Source organism: Pongo abelii, chromosome 2 (genome assembly GCF_028885655.2).
Source record: "Pongo abelii isolate AG06213 chromosome 2, NHGRI_mPonAbe1-v2.0_pri, whole genome shotgun sequence".
In the NCBI taxonomy this organism is placed as follows: domain Eukaryota; kingdom Metazoa; phylum Chordata; class Mammalia; order Primates; family Hominidae; genus Pongo; species Pongo abelii.
The window spans coordinates 170,786,086-170,810,457 of NC_085928.1; the positions used below are offsets into that span (position 1 = coordinate 170,786,086).

The 24,372-nt window shown below is 40.5% G+C and overlaps 1 protein-coding gene across 3 annotated transcripts in view; it reads left to right on the top strand.

The window, feature by feature from the left end:
* Window positions 1–23,897, top strand: part of PPM1L (protein phosphatase, Mg2+/Mn2+ dependent 1L) — a 326,033-nt gene extending 302,136 nt beyond the window's left edge. For all 3 annotated transcript variants that reach the window (XM_002814250.5, XM_024245323.3, XM_054552940.2), the window contains 2 exons: window positions 12,588–12,749; window positions 15,989–23,897. In XM_002814250.5, coding sequence (XP_002814296.2) covers window positions 12,588–12,749; window positions 15,989–16,335 — 509 coding nt within the window. In that variant the 3' untranslated portion in view covers window positions 16,336–23,897. The remainder of the gene's footprint in view (window positions 1–12,587; window positions 12,750–15,988) is intronic.
* The last annotated feature ends 475 nt before the right edge of the window (window positions 23,898–24,372 follow it).

Below are 24,372 nucleotides of genomic sequence, written 5' to 3' on the forward strand. Positions count from 1 at the left end.
TCTCTTTTAAGTACCGGATGCTTCAGACTGTGCCTCTCATTTTCAGCCTTCTTCTCCCCTTTTCCTGTCTCTGCCTTTCTCCTCTCTGCCTTTTATTGAAAGGCAAATGCCCCTTGTAATAAGGCTCAATTTCAGAAGTTCCTGTTATACCCCACTCCCATAGCATTCATAAAAAAAGCAAAGACCGTACTTATAATTTGCTGGGAATCCTAAAAGAGAAGTGAGACAACTCACTGAAGAATCCTCAAATAACACGAAGACGTGAAAAAATATAGCTGGTGCTTCTCTGGCTTATGTAGGAAGAATCAAAGCAACCATGAAATTAATTTTATTTACCATTAAAAGATACTGGACTTAGAATTCAGGTTGTGATTATGTAATTATAAATTAATTTCAGTAGTATTGTATAATCTGAACGAAATGCCAGCAGTAGTTATGAGAAGTATGTTAATGAGTATCACAAAAGCTTGTCTGCTTGAATGTACCTCAAAATAGTCATTCCCAGAGAGTATATATGAAGGCTCCTACAGCAAGTGGACCTGCTGTGGTTTCCTAAGACTCTCCAATGCACGTGATCAGTTTACTAGGAAGCAGCTCTCTTTAATATGTTCATACTTAACAGAAAAGGAAGGACCAGAAGGTTGCTCATAGGCTGCACCCAAGTGTGAAATAAACATTATTATTACAGCAGTTGAAATGTGAAGTTGAAGAACATTTTAATTTCAAAATAGTATTCATGAGAATCAGATGACACATCTATACTTTAACTCTGGTGAAGTGTGAAAATTAAATGAATACTCCATCAGATTCTGAAAGCTTGAATTATGACCCCCGCCTCCCTCACTAAAGAGATTGTTTTTCATATTTAGGGTGGCATACCTCATTTGTGGAAAATGAGGTACTTTCTGGCACTCATACCCTGTTTCTCAATTTATTGTAGCCATCTTATTAATCACTGTGTTTGCTGGGGAAGAGCCGAAGTATACCTAAATCTAGAATTAAACTATATAGCACTAGGGTTTAAAATAATAGAATTTGTCATCAAGTTGACTGCCTCATATTCAGCCAGTGTCAAACTCAATAGTTGATATGTTTGCTTATGCAAAAATATCAGAGAGGGAAAGAAAATTTTAATTTGTAATGGATCTGTTTCTCATAAAATGTCATTCCTGCCGCTCTGCTCTTTAGCATGTGATGAGGGGAAGCTGAGGCAGCTTCTATTGTAAAGGAAGACCCAAGGAGGTGCCATTTTAGGGGACCTTCAGTCTCCACCCAGTCCAGGGGATTCACATGAGCCTCCCTGCATACATGGGTGTGTCCTATCACTGCTTCTTCTGCTTGGAAGCCCACAGAGATGGTTTGCTATCCTAGTACCTCAGGTCTTGATGGAAGAAGGCCTTGGTGTGTTCTTAATTATATCCTTTGCCTCAGATGTTTTGTTGTCAGTGTTTCACTCTTCCCAGTCAGGTTTTAGGGCTGCTACCAGTCTCTCCATGAAACAGAAACCCCCTAATGTGCTGTTCTGCTGAACTCTCTCATTGACTGACCTTGTACTATGATGTCTTTCTTCCTGGGGTCAGTGGGTACGGGATAAAGCCTCCAAGCAGGGTTGCCCATATGGTTGTGTATGTTTGGATTACCCCACAGCTCTGGGAGGCACCATTCACACTGTGGTCATTGTTGATTTAAATATGTATTATGGTCATTTTATGGAGATGGTAGTAAAGGGTCTTGATGAAGACATACCCTTTTCTGGTTTGCACAAAAACAAACACAAGGTAGCAATGGCCTGCCTTGATGTTGAAAGCAACACTCTGGCAACAGGCTAGGTGGTTTCTACCCCTTACTAGCTGTGTGACCTTGGGCTAGTCACATAATCTCAGTTTTATCATCTGTAAGATGGGAATAATAATAGTACCTCATAGGCTATTAGGATTAAAGAAATTACGTATGCCAAGGACTAAGTACAGAGCCTGACACATGGTGAATACTCAGTATATGGCAGCTGTCACAATTTGGCCCATTTGTGTCCTTCCATATAGATAGATCATTTTCCAATTTCCAACTACTTTCTACCGTCCTCTCTTAACATAAAATGACTTTCAAGCCTATTAATATAAGACTTATTACAGTGGGCCTATGGATTTGTGATTTGAATCATAATTAGTATTAATTTAATAGCCTCTTCACAGAGTTAGACTAATGTGTCAGGTGACACAGTGTCTTAGCCCAGCCACACACATCAATATGACTCTGATGATGGCCTGCCTCTCAGTGAAGTCAGAGCAGGGGGTACAAGGACTCAGGCAATAGACAAGAGAGAAAAGAAAGAAAGATTAAAGCTTACTGTTTGTAGTGTTTTCCACACAAGGTGTCATCCCTGACAAGTCTGTCTATGCCATGGCATTCATTATTAGAAGAAAGACTCGTAAAAAGTTCTAGGCAGGTCAGATTTTGGCAGACTTAAAGATTACGCAGACAAGAGTAGGGGTCGGGGAGTCTTATCTGAGAGCTGCCGGGTACTTTATCTGTGTTTCAGGACAGGGCTGACCACAGTGTTGGCTGTGGAAGGTGGGGGCTGGAAACCTCTGCTGACAGTGATCTTATCTTTCCCAAGTGATACTTTCATTAATGACGGCCTTCACCTGCTCTTTTTCCAGTATGTTGCACTCCAATATAATTTCTGTCCATTATCAGGCCTTGATGTCATCTAGGCCCTGAAATTGTGTTATTGAACTAACATTCATTGTCAAACCTTTACGAGATAAACCTATTTTATTTCTCCTCATCCTATAAATGTGTTGATTCTCCCGTGCTGTGTATAATGAATGGCCCTTTGACTGTTGTAACACCTTCACTGAAATCCTTGAAGTGTGTGTGTGCCTATCTCTCTGTGTCTCGCCCCCTTTCTCCTCCTCCCCTTCCTTTCCCCTTGCCACCCCTTCCTTATTCTCCCCAATCTCTCTTTCCTAAAGAACAAAAATGGCAATTTCCCTTATTCTCATAGAAAAGACTTTATGTCACAGAAGGGAGCTGCTATTAGCATAAACAGTCTGGCATTGTGTGGGTGAGTGTCCACGTGCATTATCAAGCAAGGCTTATAAACCGTGTTAATTCCACACAACTTTCTCGACTCCATCCAGCTTCCTATCCCTACCCCAACAACATAAAAAGTGACATCACTCACTTAAGAAAATGTTGCAGTAAGGTGGATTTTCATAAAATAAGGATTCTCCGGACTCCAATTTTTAAATCATACCTGTGTGCCTACAGAAAGGTTGGAGGGGGGCAAGGGAGTGAGGATCTTAATTGGCACCCAAGGCAGAATGTTTCCTCTGAGGAGAAGGATTGGGTGGCACTACTTAAGAGATGCAGCAAGGCAGTGCAGGGAGAGCCTAAAAGCAGCTGAGGCTCTCATGTCAGCCAGACACTGATGGATAGTCATTGATATTTGAATCTGAATCTGAATGTGTACTATCAAAAGGGCTGCTGTCATCATTGTCACCACTATTCCTCTGAGTCCTTTTCCATCTCTACCATCTTACTCTCTGTAACAGGATTGTAAGTTCTATATTTTGTTTTGTATCTTGTGTACTTTGCTTGATGCAGTAAATATGTTCCTGAAACATTGTGAATAAGTAAAACTTCACTTTACTGCAACATTTAAATAACATTAAATTCATCTGAATACAGAAAAATATAAAGAAGAAAACAAAAAGGTCTAAAATCCTATCACCAAGATAGCCCTGTTAATATTTGTTAAAAATAAGAGTATGTGTGTGGACATGGTTAGAGTGTCTATATTTGCATAGTATAAGGGGTAAATTATACAAGTAGTACAATTAATAGGTATAAATTGAAAAGCACCCACATTTCTTTCACTCCCACCCCAATCCTTAGCCCCTCCCTCAGCATTATGTCTGTGCAGTGTACAAAGCACTCTTATAAGAATACAGCAATGGGCCGGGCACGGTGGCTTACGCCTGCAATCCCAGTACTTTAGGAGGCCAAGGTGGGCAGATCACCTGTGGTCAGGAGTTTGAGACCAGCCTGGACAATATGGTGAAACCCCGTCTGTACTAAAAATACAAAAATTAGCTGGGCATGGTGGCACACGCCTGTAATCCCAGCTACTTGGGAGGCTGAGGCAGGAGAATCACTTGAACCTAGGAGGTGGGGGTTGCAGTGAGCCAAGATGGCGCCACTGCACTTCAGCCCGGACAACAAGAGCGAAACTTCATCTCAAAAAAATACAAAAGAATACAGCAATGAATAAGGCATCTCCCTGGCCCTAAAAGGGAGTTTCAGCCTAATGGGTCAAAGAATCATAAATAAGGCATCTAAATAGCATGATATGTGATGTACAGTAAGTTGGCAGCTGGGCAGCCATAAGATGTGATGCCAACATTACCCTCAGCTGCTACAGGTCTCTGTTGTCATCCCTTCCCTCCTCCACCTCACCTAACTAGCCACATGACCTTAAAGAAATACCTGAGCTGTCTTTACCCATTTTATGCATTTATAAGGTAGATGTGATAATTCCTCGCTGCCTGATCTGATGAGCTTTGAGAATCGAGTGCCAGAATGGGTAAGAAAACACTTCACGGCTCATAAAACAGACCAGAAGTGTAAGGTTTCATTGTCATCTTTATTGTTATACAAAGGGGTACTATGAAGAATCATAGTAATCTTGGGCGTTAATTTAATAGAAAGCCCGGGAGCACAGGGTCACCAACAGCCCAGATTTGACCAACAGCTGCCTTTCACTTGGCTTGTACTGCTTTTTAAAATAAAAGTTGCCAACGTTTAAAAATCAGGAGAGTTCATACAAAAACGACTTCCCTTGAAAAATCGGAGGAAACATTCACAGTGGACCTGCATTCCTACACGGCAGCCATTTTCGTTGCTGAGGACCTGCTTTCCCCTGAGCACGTGTTCTCCCGTTTGTCACAAGCCCCCCACTCCCTTTTGTAGCCCCAATACTGAAACCTGATGTCAGCTTCACTTGTCATCATGCTTGCCCTTCCTTAGAGCCAAAAAATGTTTTAGAACCCAGGTTCCCATCAAAAGTAGCAGGGTAAATAGCTACTCCAAGAAGGCCAAGATTTTTCTTATACCTGACCTGAAAGCGTTGGAGTTTGCAATTTCAATTTAAGATCTGCAGAATATTCAAGCTGAAAGGGGCCTGGAGGTTAACTAACCCAAACCTCTTATTTTTGAGTTCCAGAGAGGTTAAGTATATAATATAAATAAAATGTTTAGCATTATAATAAAATACTTTAGTAGGGTCCATCATTTTCTTTCCTTTTTTTTTTTTTTTTTTTTTTTTTTGATGCAGAGTCTCACTCTGTCAGCCAGGCTGGAGTGCAGTGGCATGATCTTGGCTCACTGCAACCTCTGTCTCGCGGGCTCAAGCAATTCTCCTGCCTCAGCCTCCCGAGTAACTGGGATTACAGGCATGTGCCACTACACCTGGCTAATTTTTGTATTTTTAGTAGAGACGGGGTTTCACCATGTTGGCTAGGCTGGTCTCGAACTCCTAACCTCAGGTAATCCGCCTGCCTCCGCCTCCCAAAGTGCTGGGATTACAGGCATGAGCCACCACACCCAGCCCATCATTTTCATTATTACTAAAGTAACAATTTTGGATTTTGGATTCCCAGGTTTTTTAGTTATTTACTCATTCAGTACATATGCATTGAGCAATGTAATCAGGGATAACACACTTGGGGTTTCATGGAAAAGAAACTATTTTTATCATAGTGCTTTGTACACTACACAAACTCATAATGCTGGGGGAGGGGCTGAGGATGGGGGTGGGCATGAAGGATAAGATACTTGAGGTTTCTGAGTCCTGTTTTCCTCATCTGCTTAGAGGGAGCATACCTGCCCTCCCCACTCTGAATGTTTGAAAATCAATTGCAAGTATGTTTGTGAGCCACTTAGTAGAGTTTATAGTACTGAACAAATCATTATTACAACTTTGTTATGAATTTAACTGAGAAAGTTTTAAAAGTATTTATAACTAGGAATCTAAAAGATGTCTGAGATACCCCAAGTTGCATAACCCTCATTAGGATTTACAGTTTTCTCAAGCTCTACTTGTCAAATGAATTAATTGTCTAATATTATCCAACCAAAATATTTAGTTAAGTTTAGAATAACTTTTTTGTGTACTGTTACTTTGTCTGCATTCCAGAAATTAAATCAGAGGGGAGAATGTTGGTTTACAGGAATAGACTGATACATAATTTGCACTTGTGTGTCTTCCCTAAGGAAAACAATAATTATTAGGCCAACACAAAAACATGCCCATTTTGCTGAAGTACATATTGAGTTCAGAAGCGGACACAGATTGTCGTCATAATGACTACTGTAATGTACCTTTATTGCTTCACAAGGTGCCATGGCTTATGGTGTGGTGAGGATGGAAGCCCTACCCATATGTTATTTGCACTGGACCAGAATCCTGGATGGAGGAAAGAACTTTGGACATACCTGGGCCAGAAGTTCTCTCCACCTACCAGGAGTGAGCATGTGAGCATGAGCTATACATGTACAGGAGGGTCATCGTGTTTTCATCAGGGTGTAAAGTGTATTTTGCTACATCTGATAGCTCCTTTTATGGCAATAGTGGACAATGGTGTTGTCCACTGTGTACTGAACTGGGCTGACCTATCAGAGCAAGACTTTAGGAGCTTAGCATTATGTCAGATCAGGACATTATGTGTGAATGCTTATTCACTCATCTATTAATTTGCTTATTTAGCCAATGTTGGGTGCTTTTGATATTCTAGACATCAGCATTATAGTGGGAAAATCCAAAACTTCTGATACGGTTTGGATCTGTGTCCCTGCCCAAATCTCATGTCAGATTGTAATCCCCATTGTTGGAGGTGGAGCCTGGTGGGAGGCAACTGGATCATGAGGGCGGTTTCTCATGAATGATTTATCACTGTCCTTCTTGGTGCTGTTCTTGTGATAGTGAGTTCTTGTGAGATCTGGTTGTTTAAAAGTGTATTGCACCTCCCCCCACCCACTTCCTCCTGCTCCAGCTATGTGAAGTGCCTCATGCCTCCTTTGCCTCCTGCCATGATTGGAAATTTCTTGAGGCCTCCCCAGAAGCAGAAGCCACTATGCTTCCAGTATAGCCTCCAGAATCATGAGCCAATTAAACCTCTTTTCTGTATAAATTACCCAGTCTCAGGTGTTTCTTTATAGCAGTGTAAGAATGGACTAATATATCTTGTGAAGTTTATATTCTAAAGGGAAAGACTGACACTAAATAAATAAATAGTCTAAATAAATAAGCAAGATATCTACATAATTGTGTGTTGTAAAGGCAATAAACAAAATAAAGAGGAAATACAATCCCTGTCAGAAAAGGCCTCTTTGAAGATGTCACATTTGAGCTACAACATCTTCATATGGGTCAGTCAACCAATGTCAAGGACAGGAGAACATGCCAGGCAGAGAGAACAGTGAGTACAAAAGCCCAAAGATGACAAAAAGGTTGGCATGTATGGGCAACAGGAGGGAGGCCTTGAGCAAAGAAGGGAGTGGTGTGACATGATATTAGACAAATTAGCTAGGAGCCAGGTCGTGCAGGACTTGCCACCATTGTTTCTCACCTGGACTACTGAAATAGCCCAGGGGCTAAAATGACAGTGGTTGGGACTGGAGTCAATGCCGTGAGAACAAGAGAACTGGAAGGGTTTAAGAGATATTTTAGAGGTAAGAGTAACAGAACTTAATGATGGACTGAATGTCAGGAAAGAGGAAAAGAGAAAAATTAAGGATGATTCTTAGGTTCTGGCTTGAGCAATGGAGTGGATTATGGTGCCATTTTCTGAGGCTTAAAAGTCAAATAACTTGCCAAACCTTACTTAGCTAGGACATTGAAGTCTAGTCTATGTGAATACACTTTTTTTTTTTTTTAGATTTTTGGGTTTTTTTTAAACCTGTGAGATAATGTTATTAGGTTAAATTTCCAAGATCTCTTTCAGATTTGCAATTAAGTTCTCATCTAGATTAAATTGTTAATATAGAAATATCCTAAGGTTCAGAATTAAGTAACATGGTCAGGCCCTGGTATTTTTGATAAATATAGTGCTATGATGGAATAAAGATTTTATCTCAGAACTAATAGCCAGAATCTTGCAAGTGTTTTGTCTCAAGCATAAAAAGAAAATGATGTTTTCATTTTCTCTTGGGCATAATGTCTTTTCTGTAGTTTCCCAGCAACAAGCACTTTGTTCTGTCAAGTAAGATTAGACTGTAAGCTATCTGTTATAATCCTGAGCTAAAACTGCAAAGCCCAAACAGTAAGTTTTTTTTGGTGTCCTGGTTTGTTTCAGATCATTCTTAAGCCTCCCACCCCAGTGCTTAGCATTGCTTTGCACATATTATTTCTCCAGAACCACACAAACCTCACCCAGGATAGGGGCAGGTTTCCTCTGTAGAGAGAGGAATGGAGACATTTCAGTAATTTAGAATACCACCTATAACTCATAACCCTGCCATCTGGGGCTCACCCATTTTGGCCAGGTCTAAGATTCTGTTGCTAACATAGGCAGGATAGTCCTGAAAACTTCACCATGAGATAGATCTTAATTTACCCATAGAAACAGTGGGATTTGTCTGTGACAAAGGCGGGTCATCAATCTTAAGTATGTTCAATAGCATGTGAGTACAGTTGGCCCTTCATGTCCATGGGTTGTACATTTGTGGATTCAACCAACCACAGATAAAAAATATTTTTAAAGTAATAAAAAACAATATAACAATCATACAAATTAAAAAATATAACAACTATTTACGTAGCATTTACATTGTAGATTATAAGTAATCTAGAGATGACTTAAAGTATACAAGAGGATGTACATAGGTTATATGCAAATACTAAGCCATTTTATATAAGGGACTTGGCCATCCATGGATTTTGCTATCTATAGGGGGTGCTAGAACCAATCCCCAGCAGATCCCAAGGGACAACTGTGTAGCTAAACAGCCACACTCTAAATCTCTCATCAAATTCAGATATTACAGGGAACAACAACAAAAAATTCAACTCAAAAAGTCTCAAACAAGAAAGGCATTTATTGTCTCATTGAACAAGGACAGGGCAGTTATAGGCTGGCTCAGCAGTTCCCTGATATTCTCCAGGACTCAGGCTCTACTGTTTACCTCTGTGCTCTACCATCCCGCACTTGTTGCCATGACCCTAAGGGATATCCCTTCATAGCTGCAAGATGGCTGCCACACTTCTGGGAAACACATAGGCTAGCATTGGGCCAAATAAACAATCATTGTCTGTTCTGTGTCTCTTTTAGTTGGGGGGGGAAAAAAAAGCATTTCTCAGAAGCCCCCAGCAGACTTTTTTGAGTCCTTGTCCATGGAATGCCCAGTTTCTCCCATCTAGATATAAAGGTATTATCCTAAACTACTCTCCTCATCCTTTATTCTCCTCAATTTCTATAAGTGACCCATTCTGGTTTTTAAAAACCTGTCACAGGAGCTGGGCACAGTGGCTTACACCTGTAATCCCAGCACTTTAGAAGGCCAGCAGGAGGATCACTTGAGGCCAGGAGTTCAAAACCAGTCTAGGCAATATAGTGAGAACCCATCTCTACAAAATAAAAAATAAGAACCTATCACCTATCCTCTATCCCTATATTTACTACATTAATTCAGATCCTCATTAACTCCACCTGTTCTCACTACTCCCAATTTATCTATCTTCTGCATTGCCCCTGGAATCATCTTTTAAAATATGAATCTCATTGTGTCACTATCCTGCTTAAAACCCTTCAGTGATTCTTAATCAAATATGGGACTAAATTTTATTTTATTTTTGTAGCTGCAAGAATGCCTCCTTCTCCCTTTTTTAAAAAGAAATCTTGCATGGCAGCTGACTTGTTAGCTGTTAACACGTGGAAGCAGAGCTGTCCTAGTTGAAATGCGGCTGGGGAAGGGGCCTTTAACTCAGTCAGCTGGATTCCTCCCCTTCCCTCTCATGGAGGCCCTAAAGCCTTTCCTTGGATCCCCTGGAGTACAGGCAAATGGAAACGCCTACTAGGCAGTTGGTGTAGACTTCAGGAGTGTCAACCAGCCTAACTGCATAGACTTAGAAAGTGTGGAAGCCAAGGTCAGCGACATGCTCACCCAGAAAGTGCGGAGTGAGAAGAGAAAAGAGTCCTATAGAGAGAGAACTCCAAGAGTGATGCTGAAGTAATGCCTATAAGCCATGTAATATCCCATGAAGCAATCTTTCTATTTTACCTTTCAAACTCTAAGACTGTGCCTTATAGGAGAATTTATGCTATGATTGTGTAGGACAATTTAATTAAATCAGATGTTTGAGGACAAAGTGAGGATATGTTGAATACCAAAATTTCAGTTTCCAATATAAAAAAAATCAAAAACTGGGAACAACAATTTCTAATAATTTTCATTCTTATAGCTTTTTAAAAGTTGTTTTGATAATCCATGAAATTAGTCTTTTTTTTTCCCCAAGGCCTTTTGTATTAGAAATCCTGTGTTAACCAACATTTCATGTGTTTCCATATCTGATCAAGGCATTTTTGTTAAATAAGCTTAAGAATGGAATTTCAAGCAGAACTATAATAACTGATTATATTATGATAGTTATTTTAATTATTCTCTCTGCTCTTGATATCAACCTGTATTTATTCTTTATGTCTAATTAAGAATTCAGTGTTGTTGGTTTTTTTTTCTGTTGGTGGGAGTCTAAATTAGTTCAACCATTGTGGAAGATAGTGTGGCAATTCCTCAAGGATCTAGAACCAGAAATACCATTTGACTCAGCAATCCCATTACTGGGTATATACCCAAAGGATTATAAACCATTCTACTATGAAGACACATACATACATATGTTTATTGCAGCACTATTCACAATAGCAAAGACTTGGAACCAATCCAAATGTCCATCAATGATAGACTGGATAAAGAAAATTGGGCACATATACACCACGGAATACTATGCAGCCATAAAAAAGGATGAATTCATGTCCTTTGCAGGGACACGAATGAAGCTGGAAGCCATCATTTTCAGCAAACTTACACTGGAACAGAAAACCAAACACCACATATTCTCACTGATAAGTGGGAGTTGAACAATGAGAACATATGGGCACAGGGAGGGGAACATCACACACCAGGGTCTGTCAGGGGGTGTGGCGCAAGGGGAGGGAGAGCATTAGGACAAATACCTAATGAATGTAGGGCTTAAAACCTAGATGACAGGTTGATGGGTACAGCAAACCACCATGGCACATGTATACCTATGTAACAAGCCTGCACATTCTGCACATGTGTCCCAGAACTTAAAGTAAAATTAAAAAAAAAAAAAAAGAATTCAGTGTTTTTTTTCAAGCCAGCACCATGGCATGCACCTGTAGTCCCAGCTACTACAGAGGCTGAGGTGGGGGAATTGCTTGAGCCGAGGAATTTGAGGTTTCAGTGAGCTATGATCACACCACTGCTCCCTAGCCTAGACGACAGAGCAAGACCCCATCTCTTAAAAAAAAAATAAGAAATCGGTGTTTTTTGTTGTTCCATGAAAACTAAAGAGCCATTTAGACACAGTTAACATTCTTGTTGTAGAATATGACCTTAATGAGGAAGGAAACATTAATGAAGACTAATTAGTGCATAATTTTAACAAGTAAGGGAGATATGTTTGAGGCAAGAGCTGAATGGGTTGTGCATTTCAGCAGGTATTTGCATATTGAGTGACACTGTCAAAAAGGAAGAAGTGAACAGAAAGGAGCTGGACAGGGCAGGCTCCAACTAGACCAGACCGTTCAACTCTGTTTGCTTTTATCCATTCCCATTTCAAAAAGGATTTGAGCAGAGCTTATCCTTTGTGTCTTGTGTGGGCTTCAGGCAAGCACATCTTCAATCTTGCTTTCTTCTGACTCGGACCACCCTCTCCCTAGGCCTCAGTTCTGTCATCACCAGAGTTTTTTCTGCTTCTGTCTTTACGGTCTGCCTCCATCACACGCTGGAGCTGACCTGTTTCCGGCCACCAGTCTTTGCTGTCACACTTTGAATAGGCAAGCTCAACCTGTCCTGACATCAGCAGCTTCCTCATGCTCCACAGGATTCAGCTGTTGGCATTTCTAGGCCCTCCTAGAAATGAGGAGCCCACCACACATCCCCCCCAATCCTTCCCACTTCCAACTGGGACTTCACAGAAACTCAGCACCAAGCAGAAGTCTAAAGTGTGTTATCAGTCGACTGAACCTTCAAACTGATTTTGTTTCTCTCCTAATCCTTTTAAATCTGATATGTGTTTAAGAGTAGCAGAGACAAAGTGATTTAGGAAAATTATAATGTTATCCTAGCCTATTTTAGTGACACTCTAACATGGTTAAGAAAATTGACTGTCAGATTTGATCACTGTTGTCGAAGTGAACAGCCATCATTCTCAGAGTGGCTGGAGTCAAATTCTCACCCAGCAGAAGCAATTTTAATGACTGAAGAATCCAGTTACCACAAGAAGCAATGGAACCTGAATGCACTGCTGACCTCCCGCATTCTCTCCCTCTTCTATTTTTCAGGCACAACGTGTTTGATTGCTCTGTTATCAGATAAAGACCTCACTGTGGCCAATGTGGGTGACTCGCGCGGGGTCCTGTGTGACAAAGATGGGAACGCTATTCCTTTGTCTCATGATCACAAGCCTTACCAGTTGAAGGAAAGAAAGAGGATAAAGAGAGCAGGTGAGCTTGTGAACACCTCCAAGAAATGTCAGCTGTCTTGCTGGTGACCAAGGCGGCTTGCTTGGAGAGCTCCTGGATAAAATGTTCAGTTACCCGGTATTAGAGAGGCTGCTACTGAGGTGACTGAGATTGACTTTGTAACATTGCCTATCAAATAAATGGCCACTAAATCTGTCTTCCTTCATAGCCAAAGATTCCAAAAGAACTAAAAAGTCCATTTCCAGTTTAAAGGCTAATAAGATCTTTGGGCCCCAGGTTCTCACTTTTCTCTAGCCTGTTGATATATGCTGCTTCCCTCGGAGCCACACCAAACTACTAATCATTCCTAAAAAAGACCTTGTTTCTGATACCTCTGTGCCTTTGCAAGTGCTGTTCTGGGTCACGATTACTTGTCCCGTAAGACTCAGTTTAAGGTGTTCTTTTGGAAGCTTTCCATGTCACACACTGTGGCAAGGGCCTTCCCATTCTGGGGTGGATGCCCCTCTGCCTTTCCCCAGCATCCTATGTGGACGTCTTGGGTCACCTTTTACAATACATGGACATACCTGGCTCTCCTATCTGCCTTGCCTTCCTGTCACCTCTTTGAAGGCAGGAACTTGGTTTTGTTCATCTCTATGCCTTGAGCATTTGGCTTAGTGCCTGGTATAAGTAAATATTTCAGAGCAAGGTTGGGGGTAGAGGGGTCCCTTATTCATTCATTCATTGGTTTATTCAATATTTTAGGAGCTGGGGATAAAACAAAACCCCATTCCCAAGCTTTCATGAAACTTACATTCTGAAATTGGCATGGGGGTGAGGAATGGAGTAAATAGACATTAACAAAAAAAAAATAGTAAAAGTAAGTCATTCATATAGTATATTAGAAGTTGATAACTGCTATGGAAAGACATGAAGCAGGTAAGGGGAGTGTCAGAGAGTTGCAGTTTTAAGTAGTGTGGCCTGTGTGGGCCTTGCTAGAGTGACGTTTGGACAAAGACTCAGAGGATAATTATCAGTTGATTATTACATTTTCATAATTCGACTTCAGAGAATACCTTTATACCTATGGAAGGGAAGAATTCTGTAACTTTTCAGACTGAGAGCTGCAGGATGTATGCTCTTCGTGATGTGCCAGGCAGCAGGCCAGCTGTCAGAGGGGAGCAAGCGGGGTGTTCATGTACACTAGTATCTGACCAGGATGGGCCCCTGCTGTCTGGGTTAATCTGCACATTGACTCTCGATCTCTACAGGTCAGCTTCTGCCCAGTGAATGAATTGAATGAACCTAATCAACATTTTAGTTTTCACAGTAGGGAACCATACTGTTAAGTCAAAATGTGTTGAATTTTATTACAACCTCCTGCTTCAGTGACTGCTTGAGTTGCAAAATAGTTTTTAATGAAAGCATTGGTCAGGTTTTCGGTTGATGGGATGAAACGAATGATATTTTAGGAGCATCTATCAAGCTTTGATGACCTCCAGGCAGTAGAAGCAAAGTTCTCTGGCTTCCTACTTGTAAAACACCATCTGCCTGTAGGAGTCCGCTGTGAAATTAAGATAGTTAGCCCAATCTTGCATCAGCACAGGCAAGGACGTATACACAATACACCTGAAAATGTCATCTTACCATTCAGTGCTCTCTTTTGAAATATCATGGCCATTTTATCCTTCCTCTTCTTCCCTGTCATACCCGCTACCCACGCCTGCACCCTACATTGATTCTTTGTAGAAGCAAATTTGGACACTGTCTCCAAGGAGGTTAATCTAACCTCTCTGTTCTTTTACATAATTTGATCAACAGCATATTTTATACAGGGCTTAAGAAACAGTGATTGGTTTTACCATCTTCATGTGTGTTTTCTCTGGCCTCAGCCTCTTTTCAGAACATCTTTCCCCTTCCTGCTTAGCATGACAGTAAGGTCCAGCCAGTCTGGGCCAAATACATGTCTTTCTGTCGCCACTCCTTATACTGTTTCCAACAACATTAGCTGTCATTTATTGTGTGCTCATCGTGTGCTGGCAGCAAAGCCTAGCACTTTACACATACACTTTCTCTTTGCCTGTCTTAAGAGGTTGATAATATTATTCTCATTTTGTAGCCAACAAACTGGAACTTCACAGAGGCTTATGTACCCAAGCACACACAGCTAGTGAATGGTGAGACCCCAGCTGAAACCCAGGACTGGGTTTTATGCTCTTGCCTGCTAGACCACGCTTCCTGGAATGTCCTCCTACATATCCTGCCCATAGATGTTTCACCCATCGCTCAAAGCCCACCTTTAATGTTCATTCTACCCTCATGATCAGAACTGGAAATCATCCCTCCCTTCTCCATCTGCCTACAGCATTTAGCAGACACCGGTCTCGCCCTGAAGAATACCACTTTGTGCTTATTGTATTTAATACTTTTTGTGGCTTAATTCTCCTGCCAGGCTGTCTACTTTTTTATAGAAAGGTCTGGATCTTGTATAACTTCATATCCTGCACATTGCCTTCCATGGAGTAGGTATTTAGTAAATGACAAATATGTGAATGAAGAAAAAAATAATAGATACAATTGTTAAGTGCATATTATGTTCAGGGACCGTGCCAAATGACTTACGTGGAATAAGACCTTCATTTCTCAGCAACCCAATAAAATAGATACTGTCTCTATTTTGTAGCCAGGGAGACTGAGGATCAGAGAAAGAGTTTCTCATCCAAAGTGAGACATGGTTAGAAGAGACAGAGCCAGGAATCACATTCAAGTAGTCTGACCTGAGCTTTTAATGACTATACTAATATGTGCTTTTTCTTAATCTTGATCCTATTTGGGGGGACAGAGCTGTTTTGAGATCTATATAGGCACACTTAAGAGTGGCCTCAGGCCAAATGATATATACGGTGCCTGTTCACCTGCCTTTCAGCATTCCTTTGCCACTCTCCTCAAATCCCTACCCTCATGCTCTCTACTGTCAATCACTGAGTCACCACGGTGTTAAGTTAAAACCAATGCCCTCCCCCATATGTGTCCCCTACCTTCAGTACTCTTATTGATATATTATTGAAATCCTTCAAGATGCCAGGATGAGGGTATGAGGATCAACTGGTAAAGTACGAAACCCCAGGCCATGCAGTGGGTCCCAGGAGTGATGGGGTTAAGGGGAGTTCCCATGGCCCAATTCACATGAAGTAGGTCACCCTGTTGCGCATGCACCTAGACTATCCCAGGTATGTGAGATAATAGCTGGTCAAACTAATGGGCTCATCCTGTCTTTCTAGGTGGTTTCATCAGTTTCAATGGCTCTTGGAGGGTCCAGGGAATCCTGGCCATGTCTCGGTCCCTGGGGGATTATCCGCTGAAAAATCTCAACGTGGTCATCCCAGATCCAGACATCCTGACCTTTGACCTGGACAAGCTTCAGCCCGAGTTCATGATCTTGGCATCAGATGGCCTCTGGGATGCCTTCAGCAATGAAGAAGCAGTTCGATTCATCAAGGAGCGCTTGGATGAACCTCACTTTGGGGCCAAGAGCATAGTTTTACAGTCATTTTACAGAGGCTGCCCTGACAATATAACAGTCATGGTGGTGAAGTTCAGAAATAGCAGCAAAACAGAAGAGCAGTGAACCCTTCAGGGGTCTCAGCTGCCTTAGACTAAAGGACTTTCAACACACTGGTCTCTTTTAATTTAGTGAAAAGTGTGGGAGTTGTAATTAGGATCATCCATCCCAGACATGGAATTCCCCCTCCCTGGTGGTCTTAGGTCTATAATCAGTGACGAACAGAGGGTGCCCTTGGCCAATGTAGTTAAGAAACTGGAAAATGGTTTCTTCATGTTTTCCCAACTCTTTCATCCAGTGTCCAAAATATATAAATAAATAGCTGTAGAGTCACGTATATGAAGTGAATAGCATATGTGTCATTTAGTCTCCCTGAAGATTCTTTTCAAGATCCTGTTCAGGGTCCTCCAGGAATCAGCTGTTGTGTCGTCTCTTTGGAACAGTGGACAGGACAGGCCACCCAGTGCTGCAGGAGACAGGCCACTACGTCACCTGTGAGTGGTCCAGGGCTGATGTGGCAACACCCTCTGCCAAGAGACAGAGCTGTCCTAAGAATGCTTTGTTCTTCTGAGCCCATGTTTCCTGCTCAGTAGCAGCTTGGAAGCAGATTTGCAATGGTTTATTATTTTGGCTGCTCTTGGGGACTGCGAGAAGCAGAGAGGATGAGAGACCAGTGGCAACTGCCTGCACAGCAGAAATAACTCTTTTCCCTTGCTTCCTTTAATAGACTGTATACCACCTGACCAGGCTTGTGCATTTATCCTAATCATGCATGACCGTTAACCTTTTGCTTAGTCCTTACCGTATGTAATAGGCAGCTGTTAAATTCACCAACAGACACCCTGATTTTTCTTCTTACATGACCAAGAAACCACGTTAGGGGAAATGAAAAAAGCAAGCCACAATACCATGATTCCTTCCATTTTCAACAGTAGATGAAGGAAATGATACTGAATGAGTCACAGTGTTCCCTGACAAGTAAGCTGTTTGCATTGAGAAAGGAGTGAGCTGGTGAGGTTACCACCCTGAATTGAGCTCAAGCTGCCAGTTTTTGTGTTTTTCCTTGCCCCTTTCCAAGTGATTTTCAAGTCTCAGACAGTGTTCTGAGAAGCAGCGGCCTATAACTGTATGTGTGTTCCTTGAAGCCAGGTGCAGAGTTCCAAGCTACTGCAGCTTGGGATTTGGTGGGAAACTACTGGGATGAGCTTCTCCTTGACAATGTAAAGGCAGCAGTCTTTAACATCTGGTTGCAAATCTCCATCCACATCAGGGAGCTTTCCCTAGGCAAATACAAACCGCCCCCTGTGGCCTGCAGGCCTGCATGGGAGGCAGCAAAGGGACCTGGCAGTGGCAACACAGCAAGTCAGGAATTCAAGCGTGAACCCATATTGATAAGTGGGCCAGAATTACTTAGGGGCCTGGCTTGCTGCTCTCCATTTCCTGTATCGCTAATGTACCGTTTCTCCAACCTTGGTATTTTATAAGTTTATTCAGAGAAAATGCTGGGTCACTCTCTTTTGCCTAAGGTGACTCAAACAGCCAAACAAAACTTTCGTTGCCTCCCACCCCTCTGTATCCACCTGGTTTTGTTCTTTCCCTGTAAGCATTTGTGGTTATAGCTTCCCATATGCCACATTCACCGGCCACCTCCTTGCCGTGGAGCCCTGCCCTGTCTCTCCTACTGCTGTAGAGTTTTCCCAAAGCAGTGTCCAGGAGAGAATTCGAGAGAGTGAAGAAATTGCCTTGTGGATGTGGAGGGCTGCAATCTGTCTTGATTTCTCCAAGCATTTAACTTTCTTTGACTGCACTGAGAATTGCTAATGATTTCCCATGAGATTTGCTTACTTTTGTATACTGTATTTTCCAGCATTACAGTTAGAACCTTGGTTATTGTTTTTTAGCCATAGAATCTTCTAGTACAAAATATCTGCCACCATTTTAGATTTAAGCATTTGCCTATGGGGAGACACTGAATATGTGGATGTGTGTGTTAATATTTGGGGTGGGGACAGGGAAGGGAATGTGGAAAACAAGTGCTGGCTGTGAGCAGTGCTGAGATGGCCAGGCCAGGCGGCTGAGTTTGCTTGGAAATTCAGGACATTCTGACTCCTAAGAGTTGCTCCCACCCACCATCGAACTGAAATCAGCACCAATGGTGTCAGCACTTTATAGCCCATAGCCAACTTTCTTTATTTTTAACGTAGCACAAAAATGTATAATAGCAAGGAAAAGACATTTTTAAATTCCAGTTATTTTTATTGTCTAAAATGAAAGCGCAGTGTTTTGATAAAGATGAAAAAGAAAAGCTACTAAATTAGTAAATCAGTGGTTACGTGCCCTGCAGAATTTCTTAACAGATGGTGCTGAGTGCACAAGTTACTTAACTTTCTAATTGAGGTTCACAAGGCGTCTTCTAAATTTTGCTTTGTACAATTAATTCATTTCTGACGTTAACCAAATAGTGTATATATCCTACTCCCATTACTGCCTCTTTCCCCCCTACTATGGCTTGTAGATTTTCAAAAGATAGAAGTTCTAGGCAAAACTGCAGCAGTTTCATTAATAGTTAGGATAGTTATATCTAAAATCAGAGTATTTTGTTCCCTTCCTTCTGGAGCTCTCTCTCCGTAGCCCTTTCCCAGCTGTTGGGGATGTGCAGACATCACTCCTGGGGTGCCCTATGCACACTGGCTGCTCCCCAGGGACCTGGGAATGCTGAATCTAGCCATTAGGGAAATTGATTTGAGATGTTTGCATGTGAAGCTTCCCTAAGCAGCACTGCCAAAGCTTTGGAATTGTCACCTAAGGCTTCCTAGACTCCCTAGCTAGCTCGAGTTCAAATTGCCAATAGTCCCCATGGTGCCAAATTTTGGGATGGTTTTACAGTCTTTTAGAAATGAAGACAGGAATGGCCATGTGCTTATGAGACCCCAGCAGGATGCCAGGCCCAGGTCTCCATTAATGCAGTGCTCTGCTGCTGCTCCACTGGCAATTTGTACTCTTAACATAGGTTGGGGGAGGGACAGCTAGGAAAATTTTTTTTTAATTAATTGTATCTACAATTCTTTCACCATAGGACTAAACAATACTTATATAGAAAGCTCCAAAGCTGTTCCCAAGACCTGTATTTATTTTATATGACCAACTTGCCCCAAGGCAATTAACTCTGAATTGCTGTTCTAATGTGACATATCTGTGTACATATGTACATATTACTGGTAACCAGTGGCTGCATTTTATTCCTTGCTGTGGACTGAGGTATTGGCTTCTTGAACCTTGTATATGTCATAAGAATATTACACAGAGAGTGTTATAGTGAAGGATGCAAGCTGGATAATTTAAAACAGGCCTTATTTCATACAAGTGTAATTATTACATCATTTTGGGTAAATGGCAAGCAGGATTGCATGAGAGTGATGGCATCATCATTTCAATTTAATCTGAAGTGATTCTAGGAAGTTGATTCCACTGTTGGATTCTAGGAAATTGAGTCCACTGTTTCCTCTGCGTTTAATTTCCTTTGTGTTTAATTTGACCACAGAAACTTTTTTGAGTAGCACCTAGTAACATTGCAAGGAACTTGTGTATCAAGGTGTATCTTGATTTTCCTGATTTTTTTTGTTCTCTAAGTTGTTGCCAGATCTCTCTTGCAACTGTGTCAATGAAAGGTCTGTGTTTAGAAAAGGCAGCATATCATTGTATATTTGAAACTATAGGAATATATACTTTGTATAAAACTTTTCCAATGATTTCAGAAATTCTTTTTTCCTCCTTTTGACCCACGACTAGACTGTTCATCCCCTAATAGTTCCCCAAAATTGCCTTAGCATGTCACACCAGCATTTGTCATCCAGCTCTGGAGAAATGACGTGACTGTTAGATACTATGCCTGTTTAATTGCCTCTGGATTAAGTCATTGATATCTTGACTTTTGAGCTAGTTAGCTGTAGAAATAATAGAATCCAGTGTTTCCCAAAGTGTGTTCCAAAGAACACAAGTTCCAAAGATGCTCTTCTAAATACAGGATTCTAGGATCAAATAAGTTTGGAAAACACATACCATCTTAGATAGTGAACATGAGCACATCAAAGGCTCTAATTTAAATGTCCTGCGGGGGAGAGAAAAACACAACAAATATCTACTGTCAGTTAGCCCAGTGTTTTCCAGATTAATTTGACCACAGAAACTTTTTTGAGTGGCACCTAGTAACACTGCAAGGAACTTGTGTTGTTCTAAAGAACACCCTTTGGGAAATTCTGGTATACTGAAATATTGCTGTGTTTTCATTCACGATGACTTAGTAGTAGCAGTACAATTTGCAACTTAGAAGCATGAGCCTTTCATAGATGAAGCTGTCTCGTTAATAAAAGCAGTGTTAAGAAGTAGTATGACTTAATATGACCAACAGCAGCCTCATATTGATAGCAGAACAATCCTACTTAAAGCTCTAAACATCATCCCCCTTTTTTTTTTTTTTAACGGAATCTCGCTCTGTCACCCAGGCTGGAATGCCGTGACGCAATGTGAGCTCACTGCAAGCTCTGCCTCCTGGGTTCACACCATTCTCCTGCCTCAGCCTCCTGAGCAGCTGGGACTACAGGCGGCCTCCACCACACCTGGCTAATTTTTTGTATTTTTAGTAGAGATGGGGTTTCACCGTGTTAGCCAGGATGGTCTTGATCTCCTGACCTTGTGATCCACCCACCTTGGCCTCCCAAAGTGCTGGAATTACAGGTGTGAGCCACTGCACCCGGCCATCCCTTTCTTTTATATGAATAATGAGCAAGAGCTCTGCCATAGCTAAATATGTCTCAAATTCATTCCAAGATCTTTCCATCGCTTTTTTGCAGTTACCTTTGCTTTTCGGGTTGAATCAAAATGAATATTTTTATATTTCATGACTAGGTGATATTTAAAAATATATAGAAAATCACAGAAAAGGAAAAACAAATTTGATTTTAATCACTTTTGAAATTTTAACGATTTTTAAAACTAATGCTCTGTTATATAATAACTGAAATGTAAACTATTAACAATTATTTACTTTCTTTCCTTTATTGTCCTCTCTGGATTCAGTGAAATAATTTGAAATCAATTAGAGCTCATACCTTCTAAAACTCCTGTCCCATATCATCCCACCTTTCATGTTTTATGTACATAGTTAAGTTTGGCACTTTATCTCTTGCCTAAAATGTGAGGCCTTCCTGTAGTTCCATAGCAGTTACTCTTGGCTGCAGAAATAGGTTTGGGAAGCTATGAGAGATTACCCCAAAGTAATGGATGAAACAAATCTAGTCGAAAACATGGTATGGAGTGAATTAAGGCAAAAGTCATTAACTTAAAATTACATCTAATATTTAGGAATAGCTCATCTTCTGCACATTTTCCAAAATATTTTAAAAAACTAAAAGTAAGATCTCTTAGGCTAGGTGGCGGATTGCAAAGGGCAAGGGGCAGTTGATACCATGAGGCTTCCAATAGATGCATTTCTAAACATTTTTTCTAATATGTAAATTTGTTTGCTGATCCTTAGTAATGTTAAGGTTTGTCTATTTGTTATTTTTACCACTGTTGAACAGCAAACTGTTGTTGAGGCTAGGGTTGATTATTGATGATTTTTATGTGTTTAGTAATAACCACAGCATCATATGTACAACTGCTTTAATAAATCCAAGTTAAGGACTTTGAGGACAGCATGTAGCAACTATTCATTTTAACAAATCATCACAGACAGTTTCCCTGTTCAAAGCTCCACCAAAAAGCAAGCATGCAGCAAAGGTATAGATGATTGTATTTAGAGATGTGGTTTCATTTATTCTTGAAGTCCTATAACCTTGCATTATTTAAACACAAAATCCCACCTAACATTTGCCAAATCCAAGTTAATCTCAAAAACCTCCGAGGACACTGAGCACAAGCAGATTACTGTGAAGGCACTGGTGGCAGATTGTGGTGGAGAGAGGGTTGAGTGACCCAGAGCAAAGCCTGCCCGGGTTACTCGCTGCCACTTCAGGAGAGGGATTGTATCAGCTCTCATTACCTTTTGTCATGAGGCAGTTCATAAATTAAATATGATATCATGCATTATCTCAAAATATTTCTATATTAATTAGATAATTCACGATGTAAAATGTGTTCATGCAGAAGCAAAGGCGGATGTAATAGTCAAGTATCAGGGAAAAAACCCTTTAGGATACCCAGACATTAAAAATGTAAAAAGTAACTTATAAGAAATGTGGATTACCAGATTTTTACTATATATAGGTTGTGTTTAATAGTAATTTCTGACACCTGCACATAGATCAAGAAAAGGCAGTTGTTACCACTTTTCACCATTCAAAAAATGGGCTTCTCTCTTAAAGTATTGGTTACTGCTTTGCTTGTCTGTTAATGAAGACAGCATTTTAATTTTAAAGCTTGCTTTTGTAGGACTGACGGCACAGGCAGAATCACATTTAAGAAAAATGGTTTGGAACACTTTTTAATAAAAAACTGTAAAATCAGTTTCCAGTGTGGTCAAAATTAGAATGTAAAGGAAAGCATTTTTAAGAAAATACAGAAGCCCAAATCAAGGGAGAGTAATATGAAAGGAAATATTTTAAATTAAGAAAAGGAGGTGTTATAGTTTATTACATCATGAATTATGCTTTCCGTACTTACGCTTTTAGTGAAGGAGATAACGTTGAAGTGAGAAAACGAACATTCTCAGTTATTTGTGAAGTTAGTAAAATTGCAGTCCCTATTCCATTTTTTTCCTGATGCAAATGGATCCATGAGATCTCATTTATTGCTGTCCTCAACACCTTTACTGTCCTAGGTTCCGTTCACGTTCCAAATCGTGGACAATAAAACTGAAGTCAGATAAACATAGTCACAGCTACAACTGAGAGCGAGTTTTAACATAGTGGTAATTTTGCAAATGGCAACATGAATACTAGTGAGTGCTCAATTTACAACAGACAATTTCACAAAAACAAACCACAGAGTGATTTGATATTCTTGCTTCTTAGAGAGTTTTCTAATCCATATAATGCAGTGGGTCAGGTTGCTCATATAATTAAAAAAATTAGTCCTGTAGAAATGATGTATCAGACATCTCTAACCCAAGAAAAAGATGTCTTTTGTATAAGTTTTAAATTCCCATTTGTCTTAGGACAAATGATGACTTCTTCGTGTAGTAATGAAAACCTCTAAATCCTGCTGTGTGGAGAAAAGCTAGAACCATGGGACATTAAGCAAGAATACTCCTCTTATTTAGGCTCCCAGACTACAACTAACAGTCTATGTATTTATCATCTTGGTTATTGTTTTATCTCAAGCATATAGTGTGCAGAAAGTAGAATAATGAATAAAATATGTCCATGGAGAAAACCCATAACTTTTGCTTCTATTCTAGAAAGCAGTGTTTGTTCTTTTTAATTTATTACATGTTCACACTGAAACATTAACATCTACAATATTGTCTTTGAGTGTACTCTTCAATTACTAAAGCAAATGATTTTGATTTATAGCACTTACACAACTGCAGTTCAGGCCACAGAACTGAAATCTATTTGATAATGTCTCAGCATTCTCATGGGCAGCCAGGAAAAAAAAAAAAGAGAGAGACAAATAGAAATTTTAGTGGGTTCAGATAAATGATTATTCTGACAAACCTGGAAAATAGTAATTAGTTCATTCCAAAAGACCCCAATGTAAACTCTGCTCACATACATAATTTGTATAAGGAAAATGTATGAGTTTTCTTAAAAATAGAAGAGCATCATTGCATTTATAACAGATTGATCAATCTTATAAACAGATTACATTGGGAAAGTCACTATTATTGCTGTGAGTGTGTTTGTATATTTTATTCTTTCCTTTTGTGTGTGTGTGAGCATCTTCTGTGCGCCAGGCAGTGACTATGTCTGAGTGAATGTATCCACTGGTGAGCACTCAGGCGCCATCACTGGCCTCTTGGGGCTTACACCCTAGTGGGGGCCTTAGAGATAACACTCAATATTGACCCAATGGGATGAAAATTGTTATCTTCATGATTTCTTCCAACAGGCTTAGATTTGTTGGGACAGGGCAGAATTAGAATAATTATTTCTCTCACATATA